This window comes from Ceratotherium simum, chromosome 18, assembly GCF_057802395.1.
Source record: "Ceratotherium simum simum isolate JZ-2026a chromosome 18, ASM5780239v1, whole genome shotgun sequence".
Lineage (NCBI taxonomy): Eukaryota > Metazoa > Chordata > Mammalia > Perissodactyla > Rhinocerotidae > Ceratotherium > Ceratotherium simum.
In genome coordinates, this window is record NC_141917.1 from 58664923 (window position 1) to 58684497 (window position 19575).

At 51.5% G+C, this 19575-nt stretch overlaps 1 protein-coding gene across 1 annotated transcript; it reads right to left on the bottom strand.

Annotated features, from left to right (window-relative positions):
• Positions 1 to 227: 227 nt before the first annotated feature.
• LOC101400591 (cytochrome P450 4F3) lies at positions 228 to 17701 on the bottom strand. Its single transcript, XM_087443667.1, has 13 exons — positions 17632 to 17701; positions 16932 to 17130; positions 11900 to 12044; positions 10483 to 10536; positions 10265 to 10392; positions 8315 to 8436; positions 7250 to 7520; positions 6115 to 6181; positions 5809 to 5938; positions 1358 to 1491; positions 1197 to 1261; positions 938 to 1020; positions 228 to 571 (listed from the first exon to the last, which is right to left on the bottom strand). The coding sequence occupies exons 2-13, from the start codon at positions 17127 to 17129 to the stop codon at positions 394 to 396; spliced, it is 1575 nt and encodes a 524-aa protein (XP_087299793.1). The 5' UTR covers position 17130; positions 17632 to 17701; the 3' UTR covers positions 228 to 393.
• Between the last annotated feature and the right edge of the window lie 1874 nt (positions 17702 to 19575).

Consider the following 19575-nt stretch of genomic DNA (forward strand, 5'->3'; position numbering starts at 1 on the left):
CACGAGAAAGAATCTGGCACCACAGGTTCTCCTCCTGGCTCAAGAGGGCCCCTTAAGCCCGTCCTTAACCTTGGTCCCTCTCCTGCTCAAACACCTGCCGTGACTCCCTGTTGCCCACGGTTTAAAAATCCATGATTCATTTCTAGAAGAATTCTCGATCAGCATGGGCGCGCTCTGGTCAGCTGGAGAGGCACTCAGGGTGTTGGACTCGCAGACACCAGCCCGCCTCCACCCAACCACGCCCCCTGGCCATCCTCCGCTGTCACCAGGCGCCCCCTGCTGGCTCTCGGTGAGGCTCGGGCACAGGTGACAGCACAGTTTTATTCCCGGGAATCTGCAAAGCTGTGTGAGGTGTGTGAGGTCAGGGTGGATCCCAGGCCAGGAGGCGGGGGGTCATTGCGGGCCCGCGCTCAGCGGCTCCACCCGCAGCCAAAGTCCGCCCTCGGCGCGCAGGATCAGCTCTGGCTTCCTGCGCGGCTCCTCCTCGTCCGGCAGGACGCGGAAGCGCAGCAGCGTGAGCGCCAGGACCACCTTCATCTCGGTCATGGCGAACGTCTGCCCGATGCAGTTCCTGCGGGCGGGAGTGGGGCTCTGACGGCGCCAGGAACCTGTCCCGGGACCCCCGTCCCTGCCCGCAGGAGAGAGGAGGGGGCTAACCGTGCCTGGGACCCCCACGTGGGCTTGCGTATTACCTGAGCCTAGCCCGGACTCCAGCCCCGAGCTCAGACCAGCAGGGGGCAGGGGCTCAGAGCACACCGCGGACCGCATTCCCCAGACCATCACCCCTTACCTCCGAGGGAGGGGAGGGAAGGAGAGCCCGAACTCTGACCACCTTCAGTTTTCGCCCCTCCCCGCCCCCACAGTCATGCCTGGGATCTCAGTCCCAGACCCCCGCCCCCATCATCCCATCCCCTCCTCAGATGCCCGCTGCCCTCACCTGGGCCCCGCCGAGAAGGGAATAAAAGCCAGAGGTGCCCTCTCCTTGATGTTTTCTGGGTCAAAGCGAAAGGGATCATAGACCTGGGGGCAAGGCCAAAACAGGGCTGCTGAGTGGGGTCTCCCAGGACCGCCAGCCTTGGAGAGGCAGATGTGTGTATGATGGGGGGAGGAGATGCCTGGTTTGCCAGGTCAGAACTGCACCTTCCCCTGGGTCCCCTTACGGGAGTGGACAAGGATGGGGGTCAGGGCGGCAGCACCTCAGGGTCTGGCCACACGGATGGGTTGTGGTGGGTCCCAAAAATACTGATGAGGCAGATAACACCTGTGGGAGAGGAGGGGCCAGTCAGGAAGCGATCCCGCCTGCCTGCCGGGCCCCTCTTCCTGCCCAGGATGCTCCTCCGTCTGACATTGTGGGCACCTTTGGGGACGACTCGGCCATCTGGGAGCACAATGTCCTGGGTGCAGCAGCGAGAGATGATTGTCACAGGGGGATGCAACCGCAGACTCTCCTTGATGCACATGGTCAGGAAGGGCAACTGGGCCAGGTCCTCCCTAAAGAAATCCCCCAACAATCATACAGAGAGCAAAAACAGAGACCCCTCAGCCCTCCTGCTGCCCCATGAGATCCTCTCTCCCTATAAAAAAAATAAATTCTAGATGGATCAAATATATCCAAAGTCATTAAGTTGTGTACATTAAATATGTACAGCTTTTTGTATGTCAGTCATACCTCAATAAAGTGGTTTACCTAAGAAAAGAAAGGAAGAAAAGAAAGGGAGGGAGGAAGGGAGGAAGGAAAGAAAGAAGGAAGGAAGATGGAAGGAAGGGAAGGAGGGAGGAAGGAAGGAAGGGAGGAAGGAAGGGAAGGAGGGAGAAAGGGAGGAAGGAAGAAAGGAAGGAAGAGAAGGGAGAAAGGGAAGGAGGGAGGAAGGAAGGAAGGAAGAAAAGGAAGGAAGGAAGGAAGGGAGTGAAGGAAGGAAGGAAGGAAGAAAGGAAGAGAGGAGAGAGAAAGAAAAGCAATATCACAGAAGTGCCAGACAGAGAAAATTAGTCAGATATTTTTAAAAGCTTTTCTGAGCAAAACACAACACCCAAACCAAACCATAAAAAGGTTTTCGAACTTGCATAAAAATAAAATAATATTTATGGCAAGAGAGCAAAATCAAAAGGCAAATGAATGATTAAGAAACAAAAGAAACAGATCCAATGTTTTACTCTTATTTATCACAGTATTAGAGATACCAGCTAATGCAATTAGACAAGGGAAAAAAGGAGAGTAATGCAACTTGAAATGTGAGGGTAAACATATCATTTTTGACAGAGAGTGATTTTGTGCTTAGAAAACACAAGAGAATGCACTGGAAAACTTTTTAAACATTGAAGATCCAGTAACAGGGCTAAATTCTTTTTCTTTAAGCCCCTTCTTTTGTGTGGTGTTTTAAATTTTTAATACCTGATACAGTTAACTGGTTCAAAATCAAAAAACTGTAAATCACCACCCCTATGGCACAATATCACTCATATTCCGTCCTCACAGTTCGCCCACATTATTATTTTTTATGTATCCTTCCAGAGTTATGTTTTTGCATCTTAAAAAAATTATAAAATAGCATATGATAGACTATAAACACTGTATCTTTTTGTGTGTGTGTGTGTGTGAGGAAGATCAGCCCTGAGCTGACATTCATGCCAATCCTCCTCTTTTTGCTGAGGAAGACCGGGTCTGAGCTAACATCTATTGCCAGTCCTCCTCCTTTTTTTCCCTTTTTCTCCCCAAAGCCCCAGTAGACAGTTGTATGTCATAGCTGCACATCCTTCTAGTTGCTGTCGTGGGGCGCCGCCTCAGCATGGCAGGAGAAGCGGTGCCCTGGTGCGCTGGGGATCAAACCCGGGCCGCCAGTAGCGGCGCGCGCGCACTTAAACGCTAAGCCATGGGGCCGGCCCCTCTGTATCTTTTTCATTTAACAATGTATCAATCTCTTCTTGTATATCTCCCTGGATTTGTGTCACAAATAGGGCCTCCCTACCCTGGAACTATAAAATAATTTTCCCATGGTCTGTAGAGCTTTTAAGACACCTTTGTTTTTTATCTTCAACTCATCTGCACGTTATCTTGTTATGAGACATGAGAAGCAAGTTGAATTAACTTTTTTCCAAGTAGCTTCCCAGTTGTTCCAAGAGCTTTATTAAGTGGTCTTGATTTTCCTATTGATCTGAGTCTCCCTCTTTGGCATTTACTATGTTGACTAGGCACAAAATTTATATCGTAAATTATTGGCTTTTCTATGTAGAATTAACAACCAGTTAGAAAAGATAATAAAAAGAAAAGATTATAATAATATAAAATATCTGGATTAAATTTAGCAAGAAATGTGAAATCTGTATGTTCCAAATGAACTTATCAACTTCTCTTAATCCAAATAGAAGATATGATTCACCATAACAACAAAAGTGTCTAAGGGTTAACTTAAACAAAATATGTGTAAGATCTCTATGCAAAAATTTTAGACTCTATTAAAAGACTAAAGATTATTTGAATATCCAGAAATGGATATCCATTCCAAACTCTGAGATAGTGTGTGTTAATATTATGAAGTAATCCGTTTTCCACAAGTCAGTCATATATTCAAGTCAACCAATAGAATATACTCAGTTAAAATGAAAATCTACTTGACTTTCTTAGAAACTTGATAAACTTACTCTAAAATTTTTTCTGGAAAAATAAAAGGTCATGAAGAGCTAGGTCAATTTAAAATTGAAAGACTAAAAAGAGGAAGAACTCTACCAGATATTAAGACCTATCAGAAAGATGCAAGAATAAAAAAAAATAGTGTGGCATCTCTGCTAGGACAGGAGAACAGAGCCACGGAACAGAAGAGAGAGCTCAGAGACAGGCATGTGAATAAGTGAAAACTTAACATCTGGTGAAGGAAGCCCACAAAACCCTATGATATAGGTGGATAGAATGGCTGCAAAAGAAAATTTGGACAAATTTGACTTCATAAAAATTAGCACTCCAAAAAGATGTAGCATTATAACATGGTGAGTACAGTTAACAATACTGTATTATGTATTTGAAACTTGCTAACAGAGTATATCTTAAAAGTTCTCATCACAAGAAAAAAAAAGTTTGTAACTATGTGTGGTGATGGATGTTAACTAAATTTATTGTGTCAAGGATAACCCTAGTCTTATCTGCAATGTCTCATTTAGTGCAATAATAACTTGCCCTTATCATTGTTTTTGTAATTCAAAACTACTTTTCCAGAGCTCATATTTTGAGCAAAAGTAAAGATCTCAGAGATGTATGTTTAATGTACAGACCTTAAATCCCAAAGAGAGAGAGGAATCATAAATGTGGGTATAAAGATAGATGTCTTCTAAAGGACACACAGGAAACCATTGATGGGAGTCACTCCTAGGGTGGGGACTAGGAAGGAAGGTCATTTTTATTATAAACCCTTTTGTACTCTTTTTTTTTTACCAAGTGCATAATTTTGTTTGAAGTCTTTGTTTTAAAAGCATAAAAGTGTTTCTCCACCTCACAGGACTGCTGTGCTGAGCAAAGACTTGGAGTGGAGAACACTTCCTCCAAAATGCCCGTCAAGTCCAACGCCTCCTCACCATCCCCCAGCCCCTGACCTGATCAGGCCTCAGAATCTCCTCCCTGGGCCCCCATTCTACAGGTTGTCCTCTCCAGTAGGTCCCCCACACAAGTGCTAGAAAGATTCTCTGGTGCCCAGATCTGACCTGTCTTCCTGTTCAAATACTTTCCGTGGCTCCCTATTGCCTTTGGCTTAAAATTGGAGCCATTGACATTGCAGTCAAAGTCTTCCACAACCAGACTCTGCTGCCATCTCCCCACCTCATCGTCTCACCATGAGTTAGGTGCTCCCTCGCTCCCCCACTCCCTTCACCCCTCCATCCCTCAGTCTCTCCCTCTCTTCCTCCCTCCTTTCCACTCCTTTCTCTCTCTCCCCTTCCTCCTCCTCCCTTCTCTCTCTCTCTCCCTCTCTTTCTCTCTCTTTATCTCTTCCTCCCTCCTTCCTTCCCTCTCCCTTCTCCCTCTCTCTCTCCATCTGCACCTCCCCTCCCCTTCACTTTTGCCCAGGCTATCTTCTTGATATAACTCCACCCCAACTACACCCAAATATCTACTGATCAGCATTCAAGGTCTCAGCTGAGACACTCTCTCCACCCTCAGCCTGGCCTATCTTACTCTGAACCCAGCCCTGCCCACGTGGACTGAGAGTGTCCTGACCCGGAACTATTGCCCCACCAGGCTGGGAGCTCCTGGAAGGCAAAGGCCAGGTCTGAGTCCTTCGCAAGTCTCCAGGACACAGGGTGGGGCTGGGAAGAACTGGAGATGGCACAGAATTGGGGATGGGAAGGCAGTGTGGCGGTGTCTGCCGAATGCGGACTGGATGGGTGAAGATGCAGGTGTTCCTGGACAAGAGCTGAATGACTTTAACCCCCAGGTGTCCTCTGTGAATCCTGGACTGCACAATGTGATAGGAATTAGGAGGCAGGAGACCAGCAGTCATTCAGGCAGTGAGGATGTTTGAAAAAACCTGATTTCAGAGAGACCAGTAAGGTAGCAGAGGGAAGGTCACTCACTGAATATGCCCTAAGGGGCACCATCTGCCCTCACACATTGTCACTAATTCTCTCAGCAGCCCAGATCTTTCTGTCCCAAAGGCTGTAACCTTTCCCCTGCTCTCCAGGCTGGGTACCAGACTCTGCCTGTGGGCTCTGTTCCTATTCCCACTAAGAAAAAATGACAGAATCGGCAAAAGATCTTCCCCTTCCCAGCTGGGGAGCAGAGCCAATGAGAGGGGTTGGGAACAGACCACGTGAACCCGCACTCACCACTCAATCTCCTTAGGCTCACGGTCCCTCAGGAGCTCTTGCACCTCCTGCCGGCAGCGCTCCTGGTACTCCGGGTGCTTCGCAAGGTTGTACAGGACCCAGGAGAGGCCGCTGGCTGTGGTGTCATGCCCTGAGAGGCAGGCAGACAGGCTTGGGTCTCTGGGCTGCTTCAGCACCGTAAGGTGGACAGCGCCCTCACATTAAGGCCCTCAGGGAGGACGGGGAGGATGGGGGTGAAGGAGTGGTCCAGGGCTCACCCACCAAGTCCCTGGGATAGAGAGACCCCTGCTCCCTCTGTAATCTCACCCCCAAACATAAAGGTGTCAGCCTCAGCTCGGATGTCCTCATCTGACAGTTCCTTCCCATCTTCATCCTGGAGAGAAAGCAAGATCCCCCAAATCACACCAGTTCCGAGGGCTCTGAGACAAGCTCGGAAGTGCCGTCATCCACTCAGAAACCCAAGCCCACCCTGCACTCCTGGACCTCCTTTGCTCCCTATCGCCAGAGGCCCCACCCCACAGGCCACCTCCTTGGCATCCTTGCCTCCTGTCTTGTCCCTGGTGGGAGGAATCAATGATCCATGAATATCTTCTTCTTTCTACATGATGACGGCTTTCTGAGAAAAATTTATTGGCAACCTGGGCTACAGGATGATTGACTGGTGCCTTGTCTTGGAAGTTAGAGATTGAGTATCACTCCAGACCCATTTACTCACATTCTAGGATAGTAAATTCAGAGATTCCTTACCTCCCCTGGAGATAAACCTACAGAACCTACACACTTTGTCTTCTCACTAAGATTTGTTTATACTCCAGCTTCTCTCTCCCTCTTTCTCTCTCTCACCGTAAGAAAGAAGGGGCAGCTGAGTCAGCTGTCCTATACAAGTTCCAAGATTCATAATGTGGAGGTACCACTCCTGTGATGCAAGCATGGCTGCAAGTACAGGTAAAAGCATCATGTCACCCTCAGAGGAATTTGGGAGTGTGGAACCAGAGCTACAGTTCTACTCTGGCTACTGTTACTGCTGAAAGTAATAAATGGGCTGGTCTGACCCAGCGTTCTGAGATGGATAGATAGATAGATAGATAGATAGATAGATAGATAGATAGATAGATAATAGACAGATAAATAGATAGATAGATACATATATACATACACACATACATACATATATATACACATATAGTCTAACATATGTATATGACTAACTTCTTAAGTAGAATAAAATTGCACACCCTTCACAGTTTCAGTTTTAGACTTAGCAGTCCCCTGGAGGCTGCATTCCAGTCATCTCTAAAACATATGCCTGAACTGTCCCTCCCTTCCTCAAGCACCTCCCATGGCTCCCCAGGACCCTCCAGATCGAGTCCAAGTTCTTTGATCTGACATTTGAAATCAAGGTCAATTCTACCTCTTGAACTCAGATCCCAGAGAAGCCCACCTTGGTCAGCAGGAGCACATCAATGAAGTCCAATGTCTTGACCTTAGCCTTGGCCTTGAGGAAGTCATCAAGACCCTGATCAGGAAGGGTACGGCGCCGCTCCTGGATGATGGCATCTGTGAAGTCGTGCACCAGGCGACAGGCCCTGCGGAAGCGTCGTCCATCAGGGGTGAGGTGGTACAGGAAGTCCACGTGCAGGAAGATCTGCTGGTGCCGTTTTGTCACAAGGGCACTGAGCTCCAAGATGGCAGCGATATACTCACTAGGCTTCCTGCAGGATGAGGGTATAAAGGGAGGCGACAATTTAGCTCACCTGAAGCCCAAGAAACACGTCCCACTGGAAGCCAGGAGCTACCTCCCATGAGGAAACTGAGTATCCAGGAACAGATGGCCCCACAGATACATGGTGGGGATGATCCAGGAGCCACAACTCTCCAGACACTCTTCTCTCCCTGGCTCCTGTCTCCGTGAGCTGCCTCCATGCCCCAGGTACCCAGGGCACAGCTTAGACATCACGCCTCTCTCCTCTCTCTCCTACACAGTGTCTGCCCCTTCTCCTTCCCACAACTGTCCACGCAGCTCACACCTTGTCCTCTCCCAACTGATCAATGGACCCAGCCCCTCCCTGGTCTCCTTGCATCCAGTGTCAACATCACCTGTGCCTACATGACAGTCGGTCTTTTCTAGAGTCAGATGTCCAACTTGAGCTTTGACCATGACCCTCATCTGCTCAAACACCTTCCATGGCTCCCTGGAAACCTCAGGATAAAGTTCATATCCCTTTGCCTGGCTTTTGAATGTCATTAAGCTCTACCCCTCCAACCTCATTTCCCAGGCGTCTCCTCATTGTTGCACACGCTCTGCTCATCCTAGCCTCCTGGCCTTTAGCAAACATTTATACCTACCTGAAAGGATTGCTCTTTCTCTTTCCCCTTCCCCGTCCTTCACTGTCCATCTCTGATTCTTCTCCTTCAGAAAGGCCCTTCTGAGTGCCCTTGTCAGTTCTCCCCCCATCTACCCCGTGGGTCTATGGCCCATGTTCCCAGGCCCTGGGCAAGGACTCACTCCTGGCAATTGCTGTTGAAACTGAAGACACATTTCTGCAGACTGTCCAGGGTCATGAGGCTGATGTGTTCAAACATGTCCAGATGGGCGCTGCCCTCCAAGGCCAGGCGCTTCCACTTGGCCTGGACAGAGAAGAGGGAAGAGCTGGGGCTGGGACCTGCCTCCCTTGAGACCTTCCCCAACCCCAACCACCAGGATAGGGTCTCCCAGATCCAGCCTCTTGGCTCCCGGCACCCGTCCCCTGGGATAATCAGGCTTGAGCGGGAGTGGAAACTGTTACTACTAGGACATGAAGACCCCATGGCTGGGAGTCCGGGGACCTGGGCTCAAATCCTGGCTCTGCCTCCTACACTCCATGTGCCCTTGGTCAGCTCAATGCCCTCCTCTGGGCTCTGCTTGTTAAGTCCACAGTAGCAGTTAAGATGACCTACTTTGGCGTCAGACAAACCAGACAGGTGTCCCAGCTCCACTTATTAGTTCACTTGCCAGCTGTGTGAACTCAGGCAAGCTCCCTAACCTCTCTGTGCCTCAGTTTCATCATCTGTAATGGGGAAAAATCATCTCTACCTTATAGGATTGTGAAAATTAACTTAGACAACGTATGTCATGGAATTGACGGGGAGCTTCTGGCATATAGAAAGTGCTCAATAAACATTAGCTTTCATCATCTTTATTGTTATAAATATTTAGGTAAATATCTCCTATGTTGGTCGTGGTAGTCCTCCATGGGCCCTGAGCACCCCTTCACATTCTGCTGGGTATGCCAAAAAATGCAAGGCCCTGATGTTCTTTACCTGGGACATTTCTCAGAGTTGTGTTTGCAACAAACAATGTTGAGGGATGAGGTAATGCCTCCCCCTGGACAAATATAAGGCTTGCTTCTAATTGCTATAAAAGTCATACGGTCCCTAAACCTAGTGCTCCTCCCCTGCAATGCAACACACCGCATGAGCAGGCATCCATTGAAGCCCACCTGTGTCATCCTCATGGGATTTAGTGACTTGGAGAAAGAATGCAAACCAACAAGAGGCATGAGCCACTTGTTTTGCCATGAGTATTAAGCTATCCTCTGTCTCTGACCCAGGAGTCTCGTGTCTTCCGGCAGAATCCACAAAACAGTAACGAGCTTACTTGTCAGCTTGCAAGTATGGAAAAACACCAGGCACTTCACAAATCCCTGACCTCCAATGCTTCACTTCCCTACATCCACATCCTCTGCAATGTGACTGAAACCTTCCATGAGGAGGTGGAGCCTACTTCACCACCCTTTCATTCTGGCTGGCCTTTTGACTTGCTTTGGCCAATGTGGTAAAAATGATGAGGTGATCATCCTAAACCTAGACCTCAAGAGGCAGTGTGGCTTCCTCCCAGTCTCTTGGAACCCTGCCTCTGCCCTGTGAACAAGCCTGAAATGCCTTCTGGAGGGAGAGAAACTCATGAGAGGATTGTCCCAGCTGAGGTCGCCTTGGTCAGCCAGCCACGTCCCAAACGTGAGAGGACTGAGCCCAGATCAGCAAGGTACTGACCCACAGCTGATCACAGATACATGAGTGACCCCATCTGCGTCCAGAAGAACCAGCCAACTGACTCATAGACTTGTTAGCAATAGTAAACCCCTATTATTTTGAAGTGGTTTGTTACTCAACATTCAATATGAAATATTCATCACTGTCATCAACTGTGTCTCAGGATTCCAAGGCTTCTGTGAGGGAAACATAGAAACTAACACGTGAGCGCCTACTATGTGCCAGGAACATGACTCCATTACATCATTTGACCACTCTGCAATGTGAGGCTCATTATCCCCAGTTTACAGCTGAGGAAACTGGGGCTCAGAAAGGAAAAGCAACAGTCCCAACCACCCAGAAGACCCAGAATTCCAGACAAGATGTCTGTGAGCCCCCATCGCCCCCAAGGCTCTAGCTGGGACCTTGGGCTCAGGAGACTCACGTGCATGATGTTCACACTGTCATTGAAAATCTTCACGTAGGGCTTCAGGATGCTGAAGTGGAAGGCGGGCGTCAGCATGCGGCGGTGCCTGCTCCACTTGTCACCAGCACTCAGCAGGAGCCCATCCCCTAGTAGGGGCAGCCACAGAGAGTGAGCAAGGGCAGCACCTCCCCCTGCCCCCAAGGTTGTCTCCAATCCCTTCACAAGCTGTTACTCACCCAGCCAGGGCTTCAGGAAGCTGTAGAAGACCGCGTCCTTGGGTGCGATGGCAGCTGACATGAATGACGACCATCGGGGACCATGGAGAGGGGGAATGGAGGGACTTTTGATGCGAGGTGGAGCCCAGCCAGGAGTCTGCATTCCCCCTCCAAGCCCAGCATAGCGGGAGTGGGGCCAAGAGCAAAGGAAGCGAGAGGAGGGGGGAGGTGAAGGGTAACCAGACCAGGTTGCAGCACAGAGTAGAGCAAAGGCAGAGCCCACAGACACACCCCCACGTGCTTAGATGCACCCCAACATGGCACAATATGTCCCAGCGCATGTTGACATGGCTCCTACATGGTCCAACATGTTCTAAACACCCAAGGACAGCCCAGCACTCAACAAAACACCTTTACAGGGACCTGGGACACCACATCTGCCCAGCACTCTCTGACATCTCCTGGGACATCTGACATGGCCCCACCATGTGTTAACATGTCCTGTCACGAAACAACGTGCATGACACACCCTGACACGACACAACATACTCTGACATGGACCCAAAGACATGACCTCAACATGTCCCGCAGACAGGACTTAAATGCAGTCCCATTAACGTCACATACATGGACCAGGCGTGACCCAGAAATATCCTAAGACCTGCCTCAGACCAGACTCACATAAGGTCTCAGGCATTCTCAGAGGGACCCTGGGTCCCAGACCTGAGACAAACACCTAATGTGACCCAGACATGAACAGCAGGAGACCTAGACAATCTCAAGTGGAATCAGACAAGACCTGGACAGACTCGGACATGCCTCAAATATCCTTGGCCACAGCCGAGCCCCAGACGTGACTGGGACTATCTCCATTTGATCCAAGTCTAAACATACACCAGCTGTAACCAAGTGTAACATATACCAGATGTAACCAGTGTAACATACCAGCTGTAACCAGTGTAACATACCAGCTATAACCAAGTATAACATATACCAGGTGTAACCAAGTGTAACACATACCAGCTCTAACGAAGTGTAACATATACCAGTTGTAACCAAGTGTAACATATACCAGCTGTAACCAAGTGTTACATACTTGTGTAACCAAGTATAACATATACCAGGTGTAACGAAGTGTAACATACTGGTGTAACCAAGTGTAACATATACCAGGTATAACCAAGTATAACGTATACCAAGTGTAACCAGGACCCAGAAACACAAACGTGACCAGACATGGCCATACAGCAGATACCACGCAGACAGGCCCTCAGCGTGAGCAGACACAACCAGAGATCGAGCAAGTAGGGATCCAGGTAAGACAGAGGCAGTGGCATCTCTGCCACAGCCCCTCCTGTCCACACGCAGGTCACCCACCCAGCTGGAGGCAGCACAAAGACCTCAGCAGCAGGCAAGCTGTGGCCAGTGGGGTGTCTACCTGGAGCAAAGAGCACCGGCTTGATGCAGGTGGGGTGGAAGATGCGGATGACTGCATGCCAGGGCCCCACCCACCAGCAGCACACATCCCCATAGGTGCTCGCCAGGCCCTGTGTGTACAGGAGACCTTCCTCCGAGCTCCGAATCTGGAGAGGAACAAAGAGGAACCAAATCACTCTTCCAGGTGGCCAGAGGGAAGGACTTGCAGGGCAGAGACCCGGACCTGAGCCCCATGAATCCCATCCAACAGCTCATCCTCCCCCTGGGGTCCCTCCCCACACTCTCAATGCACAACAATTGGGATCCCTCAGCTACAGGGACAGAAAACGTCCTTCCCCATTTGGATCCCAAACACCACGTTCACCTGGCTTCTCTTCTATCCCCATTATCCAGATAAGGAGACCAAGCCTCTGAACGATAGAGTCACTTGCTCACAGCCTCCCAGGTCGTTAAGTGGCATACCTGAGATCCGAGGCCAGGTCTGTCTCAATCGACGGCCTCAGTTCTTAACCATCAAACTGCTTTGAACCCCAAAACAATAGCTCTGAGAACCCTATGACAGCCAAGACTCGGCAATCAGAGTCACAGTGACTGGATGAGGAACTGGTCTTGGACCTAAGCCAGGAAAATTAAAGCAAATCCTGAAACTTTTCCTGGAACTGTTGGGAAGGAGCTCACTCTTCCACGGAAGTCGAGCTTCTGGGACTCATCTTTACCAGCATGAGAGTGAAGCCATCACAGAGGAACACAGAACTGAAAAACAGAGACTGATTCCTGATGACATTTTTTGAGACCTGGATCCAGCCGTGCCTGAAGACAACGTCCCTGGACTTGACAGTCAGTCGATTCCCTTTCTTTGCTTAGACCATACAGGGTTGAGTTTCCACCACTCACAACTGAAAAGGACCTCAGCAGCCAGAGAGGGCTGGGGACCGGCCAGAGTCACTCAGCATTTTGGTGTTGGAGCCAAGGTCTCTGTCAGATTCTAGCTTTTCCCCTGTTCAGCCTGGTCTTTTCTGAAGTGAGAAAGGTAGAGAGCAACAGAAGGGAGCCAAGCTGGAGTGGGGACTCCTTGAGGTGGGGCCTGGAGCAGGAGGGTGATAAACTTGAAGTGGACAAGCCACCAGAGGGAGTAGAAGGAGTCAACTCATCAAAGGTGCACATCACGAAAATAGCAGCCCAGCGGCCAGCCGGTGGCATAGTGGTTAAGTTTGCACGCTCCGCTTTGGCGGCCCGGGGTTCACAGGTTCAGATCCCTGGTGTGGACCTATGCACCGCTCATCAAGCCATGCTGTGGCAGCGTCCCATATAAAGTAGAGGATGATGGGCACGGATGTTAGCTCAGGGCCAATCTTCCTCAGCAAAAAGAGGGATTGGCAACAGATGTTGCTCTGGGCTAGTCTTCCTCACCAAAAAGAACAAAAAGGAAAGAAAATAGCAGCCCAGCTCTTCCACCACTCTGAAGCCCTCCTTGCTCTGGGCCTGGGGATGGGTGGGGCTGAGGCCAGGCCTGGCAGGGGTCTCCAATGCCATCTTGCTCACTGCATCCCTCTGTCTTCTGCTTTAAAAAATTTCTGCTCGTTGTTTCAGACCGAGTTCCAGCAACTCCTCCTCCAGTAAGCCCTGCAGCCTGCCCCAGCAGAGCCCTTGCTTCTCCTCTGGGCTGCCTCACTCCTCTCCCTCTGGCCCACTCCTGACCACACCAGGTCGGGGATCTCTCTCTCTAGACCTGTCTTCCCAAGATTGGGGGTCCCCCAGGACAAGGTCCTGGATTGAGGCCTCTTGGGGCCCCAGTGGTACCCAGGACAGCAGGGCAGGGGTCAGACAGCAGGGGTCTCCCTCAGACATCTGAGGGAGAAGAGGGGCAGAGGGCTGGGTCCTGCAGGGGCCGCACAGAAGCTTGGCAGGGAGGAGCTAGAAGCCCTCAGATGTGCCACGGCGCCCACCACCACAGCTCTGTGTGGGTACCTGAGGCACTGAGGACAGTCTGGACTATGTCGGGGTGGCAGAGAGTGACAAGGGGGATGGTGGGGCCCAGCCAGATCACAAATCCCTGAGGGTAGGTGGCCACCAGCTGAGTTGCATCCCTCAAGCCCAGCTCCATTGGGGGAAACTGCAAGCAAAGCAGAGACCATCGCTCCCCAGAAGGAGCCATGACACGTCCCCATACAGCCTCTGCAGTGGACAGTGTGTCCAGATTCTGCACAGACGGAGGAATCTCTGCTTCCTCCTGCTCCTTCCCTCTCGGGGCAGGAGGGTCCTTGAGGCTGCTCCAAGTCCCAAGGGGACATCCCAGGACAGGGAGAAGACATGCTCTCTGACCACAGAAGCCAACCTTGGCTCAAGAAGACTGATTTTTCTCATCCTGGAGTGGTTCCAGCCTTGGGGGCAGCCACAGGATGCCCCCAAGAGGGGGCACAGGAGGTCCTCACGGGGGAAATTTTCGCGCAACACGGTGGCCTCAGGACCTGTCCCTGGGGCTCATTCTCACATCCTGTCATGTCGGGACCTATCCACATGGCCTCTGGTATCTCAAAGGTGAAGGGTCTGCAGCCCCAGGACCATCTGCTCAAGCAGACCTTAGGGGATAGACGTGATCTCTGCCCGTCAATCAGGAGGGCAACTCCCATCTATGAGCCCATTCTGCAGAGCCCACCCTCTGCATACTGCATGCTGTCTGTCTATCTATCTCTCATAATTCATCTGGTCTCTGTATCACTGACAATGTGTCCTGCCAATCTATCTCTCAAGCATCCTGTCTATCTCTCTGTCTTTCATAGTGCATCCTATCTGTCTCTCTATCTCTCACAGTGCATCCTGTCCGTCTCTCTGTCTCTCACAGTGCATCCTGTCTGTCTCTCTATCTCTCACAGTGCATCCTGTCCGTCTCTCTGTCTCTCACAGTGCATCCTGTCCGTCTCTCTGTCTCTCACAGTGCATCCTGTCCGTGTCTCTGTCTCTCACAGTGCGTCCTGTCCGTGTCTCTATCTCTCACAGTGCATCCTGTCTGTCTCTCTGTCTCTCACAGTGCATCCTGTCTTTCTCTCTGTCTCTCATAGTATGTCCTGTCCGTCTCTCTGTCTCTCACAGTGCGTCCTGTCTGTCTCTCTATCTCTCACAGTGCGTCCTGTCCGTCTCTCTGTCTCTCACAGTGCGTCCTGTCCGTGTCTCTGTCTCTCACAGTGCGTCCTGTCCGTCTCTCTGTCTCTCACAGTGCATCCTGTCCGTCTCTCTGTCTCTCACAGTGCATCCTGTCCGTCTCTCTGTCTCTCCACGGTGCATCCTGTCCGTCTCTCTGTCTCTCACAGTGCATCCTGTCCGTCTCTCTGTCTCTCACAGTGCGTCCTGTCCCTGTCTCTATCTCTCACAGTGCGTCCTGTCCGTGTCTCTATCTCTCACAGTGCATCCTGTCTGTCTCTCTGTCTCTCACAGTGCATCCTGTCTTTCTCTCTGTCTCTCATAGTATGTCCTGTCCATCTCTCTGTCTCTCACAGTGCGTCCTGTCTGTCTCTTTGTCTCTCACAGTGCGTCCTGTCTGTCTCTCTATCTCTCACAGTGCATCCTTTCTGTCCATCTATCTCTCACAGTGCGTCCTGTCTGTGTGTGTATCTCTCACAGCGTCCTGTCTGTTGTTCCTCAACCTACATACACACCCACAAATTGTTCCAAAAACTGGTGCAGATATTGAGATTCATCCTTTAAAATGTAAAGGAAGTCAGTCCACCTCCTCTGTGGTATGTTATGCAGTGCCTCCTGATGCCTTATCCAAGCCTGGAAAATACACCCAGATGTTCCAGGCAGGTAAACATAAGTCCTTTTCACCTTGTGACCCCCTTCTTGCTCCCCAAGAATCATGAGATTAGGATTCAAGACACTTGAAGAAATTGACAGGAGAGAGAGAGTGACTCAGCCAAGAACACGGCAAGAGGAACTGGAGGAGAGAAGAGTGACCCAGACCAGCCCCCACGGCTACGCCCTCAGAGGACAAGGCAGAACCGCAGTGACTGTAACATTGCCCTGCCTCCAGGGCTCACTGAGAACATTCCAAGACCCAGAATCTCAGGGACCCTCACAATGAGCTTTGGAATGTCCCCGTTCTGAACTTTGCCACACTGGAAAGTAAAATCGCAGGAAATCCTCCCCCAGGCTGTAGCTCTCACCGCAGGAAGGAAAGGAAAGCTGTGCTCATCCCTCAGCTGGTCTAGGGGGTAGGAGGAGCTGGACGCTCATCTCTTTGGCCTTGACGGAGAGAGGTGATGGCACGTTCACCACCGAGGTTATCAAACATGTATTTTGAGTGCCTGCTGTATACCAGCCCCTGGGCTGGGCCTTGCAGTGTGCTCCCCAGAGCTACTATCAAGTTGGAGAGATAGACAATAGGTAATTGGAGAATTAACGTTTAATTAAGCAGGAGCAGGGCCAAGTGAATGGTCAAGGTCTGGGGTGTGGGCAGGCCATGGAGGAAGGCTTCTGAAAGGGGAGTGAGTGGCCCAGTTTATCCAGGTTGGGCAACGGGGCCCATTGGGACATCTTAGGCGGAAGAGCCAGATGAGAGGAAGGTGTGTCAGGAAGGGGGGGTGGGGGGCTGTGCCCTGTGGGTGGGGGTGGGGAGGTCATAGCTAATTCCTGTGGGAAACTGCAGCCCAGAGTGAGCAGACACAAGGAAATGAGCCAGACAGGGAGTGGACCCTGGACAGTGCCCCTGAGGCCTTCTCATACTCAGTGGTGGAGACTGGGAATGTCAGGGAGTCCGGCTCTGTGCACCCCAGCCTGGGAGCCCCTCAGAGGTGCAGTAATGTGGGGAAGACGGGCAGGAAGTGGATCCAATGCAGGCTTGGGGTGGGGCACACGGATGTGGGAAAGGCCTGGGATGGCAGAGCAGAGGATGAGTGAGTGAGGAAAGAGGGGCCCCCTGCGTCCCTCTCACTTCTCCACAGTCCTAGACCCCAGCCCAACCCTGGAGCCCCATTCCCAACCCCTCAGGAAGTCCATCCCCTCTGATGACCCAGACCCTTCCTGCTGCCCACACTCACCAGGCCCAGGTGACCCAAGAACCAGTTCCGTTTGGGGGGCTGCGGGAAACACCTGAGGCGGCAGCAGTTGTCATAGAAGGTGTAGGTCCAGGCCAGCACGCGGGCCAGGACCCAGGAGGCCCCGACCATCAGCAGGAGCAGCCACAGGGAGGCTGCCAGCGGCCCGAGTCCCAGCCAGGACAGGCTCAGCTGCGGCATCCTGCAGGGCAGAGGGGGTGGAGGGTGAGCTCCTGAGGCCCAGGAAAGGCGTGGTATTGGTGAGCTTGAAACAGAGACGGACAGCTCACGAAGACAGGGAGAAGACCAAGGGTGTGAGGGACGGGGCCAGGGAGGGGCAGGGACGGTGGGTGCTGGAGACAGGGCAGGGAGGGCTCAGAGAGGGGAGGGGGATCCAGGGAAGTCCAGAGGAAGAGGGAGACATACAGAGAGACAGAGAGAGAGAGACAGAAAAACAGAGAGACAGAGAGAGAGAGACACAGAGAGACAGAGATAAAGAGAAACATAAAGAAAGAGAGAAAAGAGAAAGAGAGAGACTAATGAAGAAACACCCAAACTGAATCAGTGGACGGTTGCCAGAGGCTCCAGTTATGAGGAAACCACCAGCCCCTGGCCAGGCTGCTCCCTGGAGCCTCCCTTGTGCTGGGCAGCACCCCTCCCCACCCCAGGCCAGACCTCCAGCCCCTCAACCCCAGCCTGGCACCTTCTGTCTGGAGCAGCACACAACCTCCTCTCCCCTGCTCCTGGGAAGTCTTTGCCCCTGGGCCCTGACCTCGGGGAGGCTGGCAGGCGCCAGGCTAAGCCAGCCAATCCCCGCACAGCTGCTTACCTCCTCCCAACCCAGCAGCTGGCGCAAAGGGAGGGTGGGGGGAGGGGGCTCCAGTGTTGTCAAGAGAGGCCTACAAACAAGCTCAGGGTCACACAGTGTGGATGCTGTATCCTCAGGTCTCAGCACCTCCCACATGGGTGGTAGGGCAAGATGGGAGGTGGGCAAAGGTGACTCTGGACCCCAAGTTTACAGCTGCCCCTGCCTTTCCGAGGCCAGGGTGTGGCATGTAAAAGCTTGAACTTGAGGGTTCAGGTGCCAGGTGAGCAGGGCCAGGCCAAGCTTTTTCCCCAAACATCTCCCAGGCTCCTGTCCACGTGGGGCCCAGGAGGGCATCATGCACCATTTCTCAGTGCAGAATCAGGAAGCTCAGAGACAGGAAGCCTCTGGCCTCTGGGGCCGCACAGCCTGGCAGGAGTTCAAGACCAGCCTCCAGGCAGCCCAGGGGCTGAGTTGAGACACGACTGCTGGGAGCAGGAACAAAGATGCCAGCCTGGGTGGGGATTACCCGCATCAGACTCTGGGGGTAAGGAGCCCAGTCAGACGAGGGCACCTGGAGGAGTGGGGGTGAGGCTGCAGGCGGCGATGAGAGCACGGGGTCCAGACAGGGGAGGGCAGAGCTGGGAGACCCTGAGTGGAGTCCTGCCTGTCCTCGCTCTGACTGTGGGCTGTGCCAGCCCTCTCTGGGCTCAGTCTTCCATCTTGGAAATGGGACGTCAGATGAGGGCCCGAGATGGAGACAGAGGAGGGTTCCACAGGAAGGTGGAAAGGACCAGGAGCCCCAAAAAAGATGGAATGAAGGGAAAGGGCTGGTACCTAGTTCTTGTGGTGCTGTGTGCCAATAATCCACATAAGTAGACCTACTCCATGCAGAGAAGTAAATTGTGCCTGCTGTGTGCTGGGTACCTCAAAAAGTGTCCATACAGCATCTCAGGAACTCTACATAAAGCACGCCTACTGTGTGTCAGGTGCTCTAAAGTGTGCCTACTATGCGCCAGGTACACTATATAAAGTGCATGTACTGTGTGCCAGGTACTCTCCACAAAGTGTACCTACTGTGTGCCAAGTACACTACATAAATCCTACCTACTGTATGTCAGCTGTTCTACATAAAGCATGCCTACTGAGTGCCATGCTTATTACATAAAGAGCACTAGCTATGTACTGAGTACTCAATGTGATACATGCCTACTGTGTGTCAGATGTTCTACATAAAGCAAAGCTACTCTGGGCAAAGTACTTTACATGAAGCACTTCTACTGTGTGCTGGGTGCTCTGTGTAAAGTATGCCTACTATATGCCAGGTACTCTACATAAAATGTACCTACTCTGTGTCAAGTACTCTACATAAATCCTGTCTACTGTATGCCAGGTGTTCTACATAAAGCATGCCTACTGAGTACCAGGTATACTGCATAAAGAGCACCTCCTGTGTGCTGGGTACTCTACATGAAGCAGGCCTACTGTGTGCGGGGCACAGTACAAAAAATGCTCCTTCTATGTGTCGGGTGATCTACATAAAGTAAACCTACTGTGTGCCAGATCTCCTGCCAGCAAGATAATGCATCACATTCCCCTCAGCTCTCTAGGCCAGCGTCCTGGAATCAGGCAGAGACCCAGGTGATGGCATCTGTAGGAGGGAAGATACCTCTTTAACAGAAGAGCAAACTGAGGTGCAGAGAGGGCAAGCCTCTAGCCCAAGTTGCAGAACTGGTCATACTCCCAAGCCCAAGCCTTTCCCTCTACTCTGCTGCTCCACCCCCACTCATACGGGCCAATGCGCTATTAATCCAGGGACATTCATAATGGTGGAATCTCAGG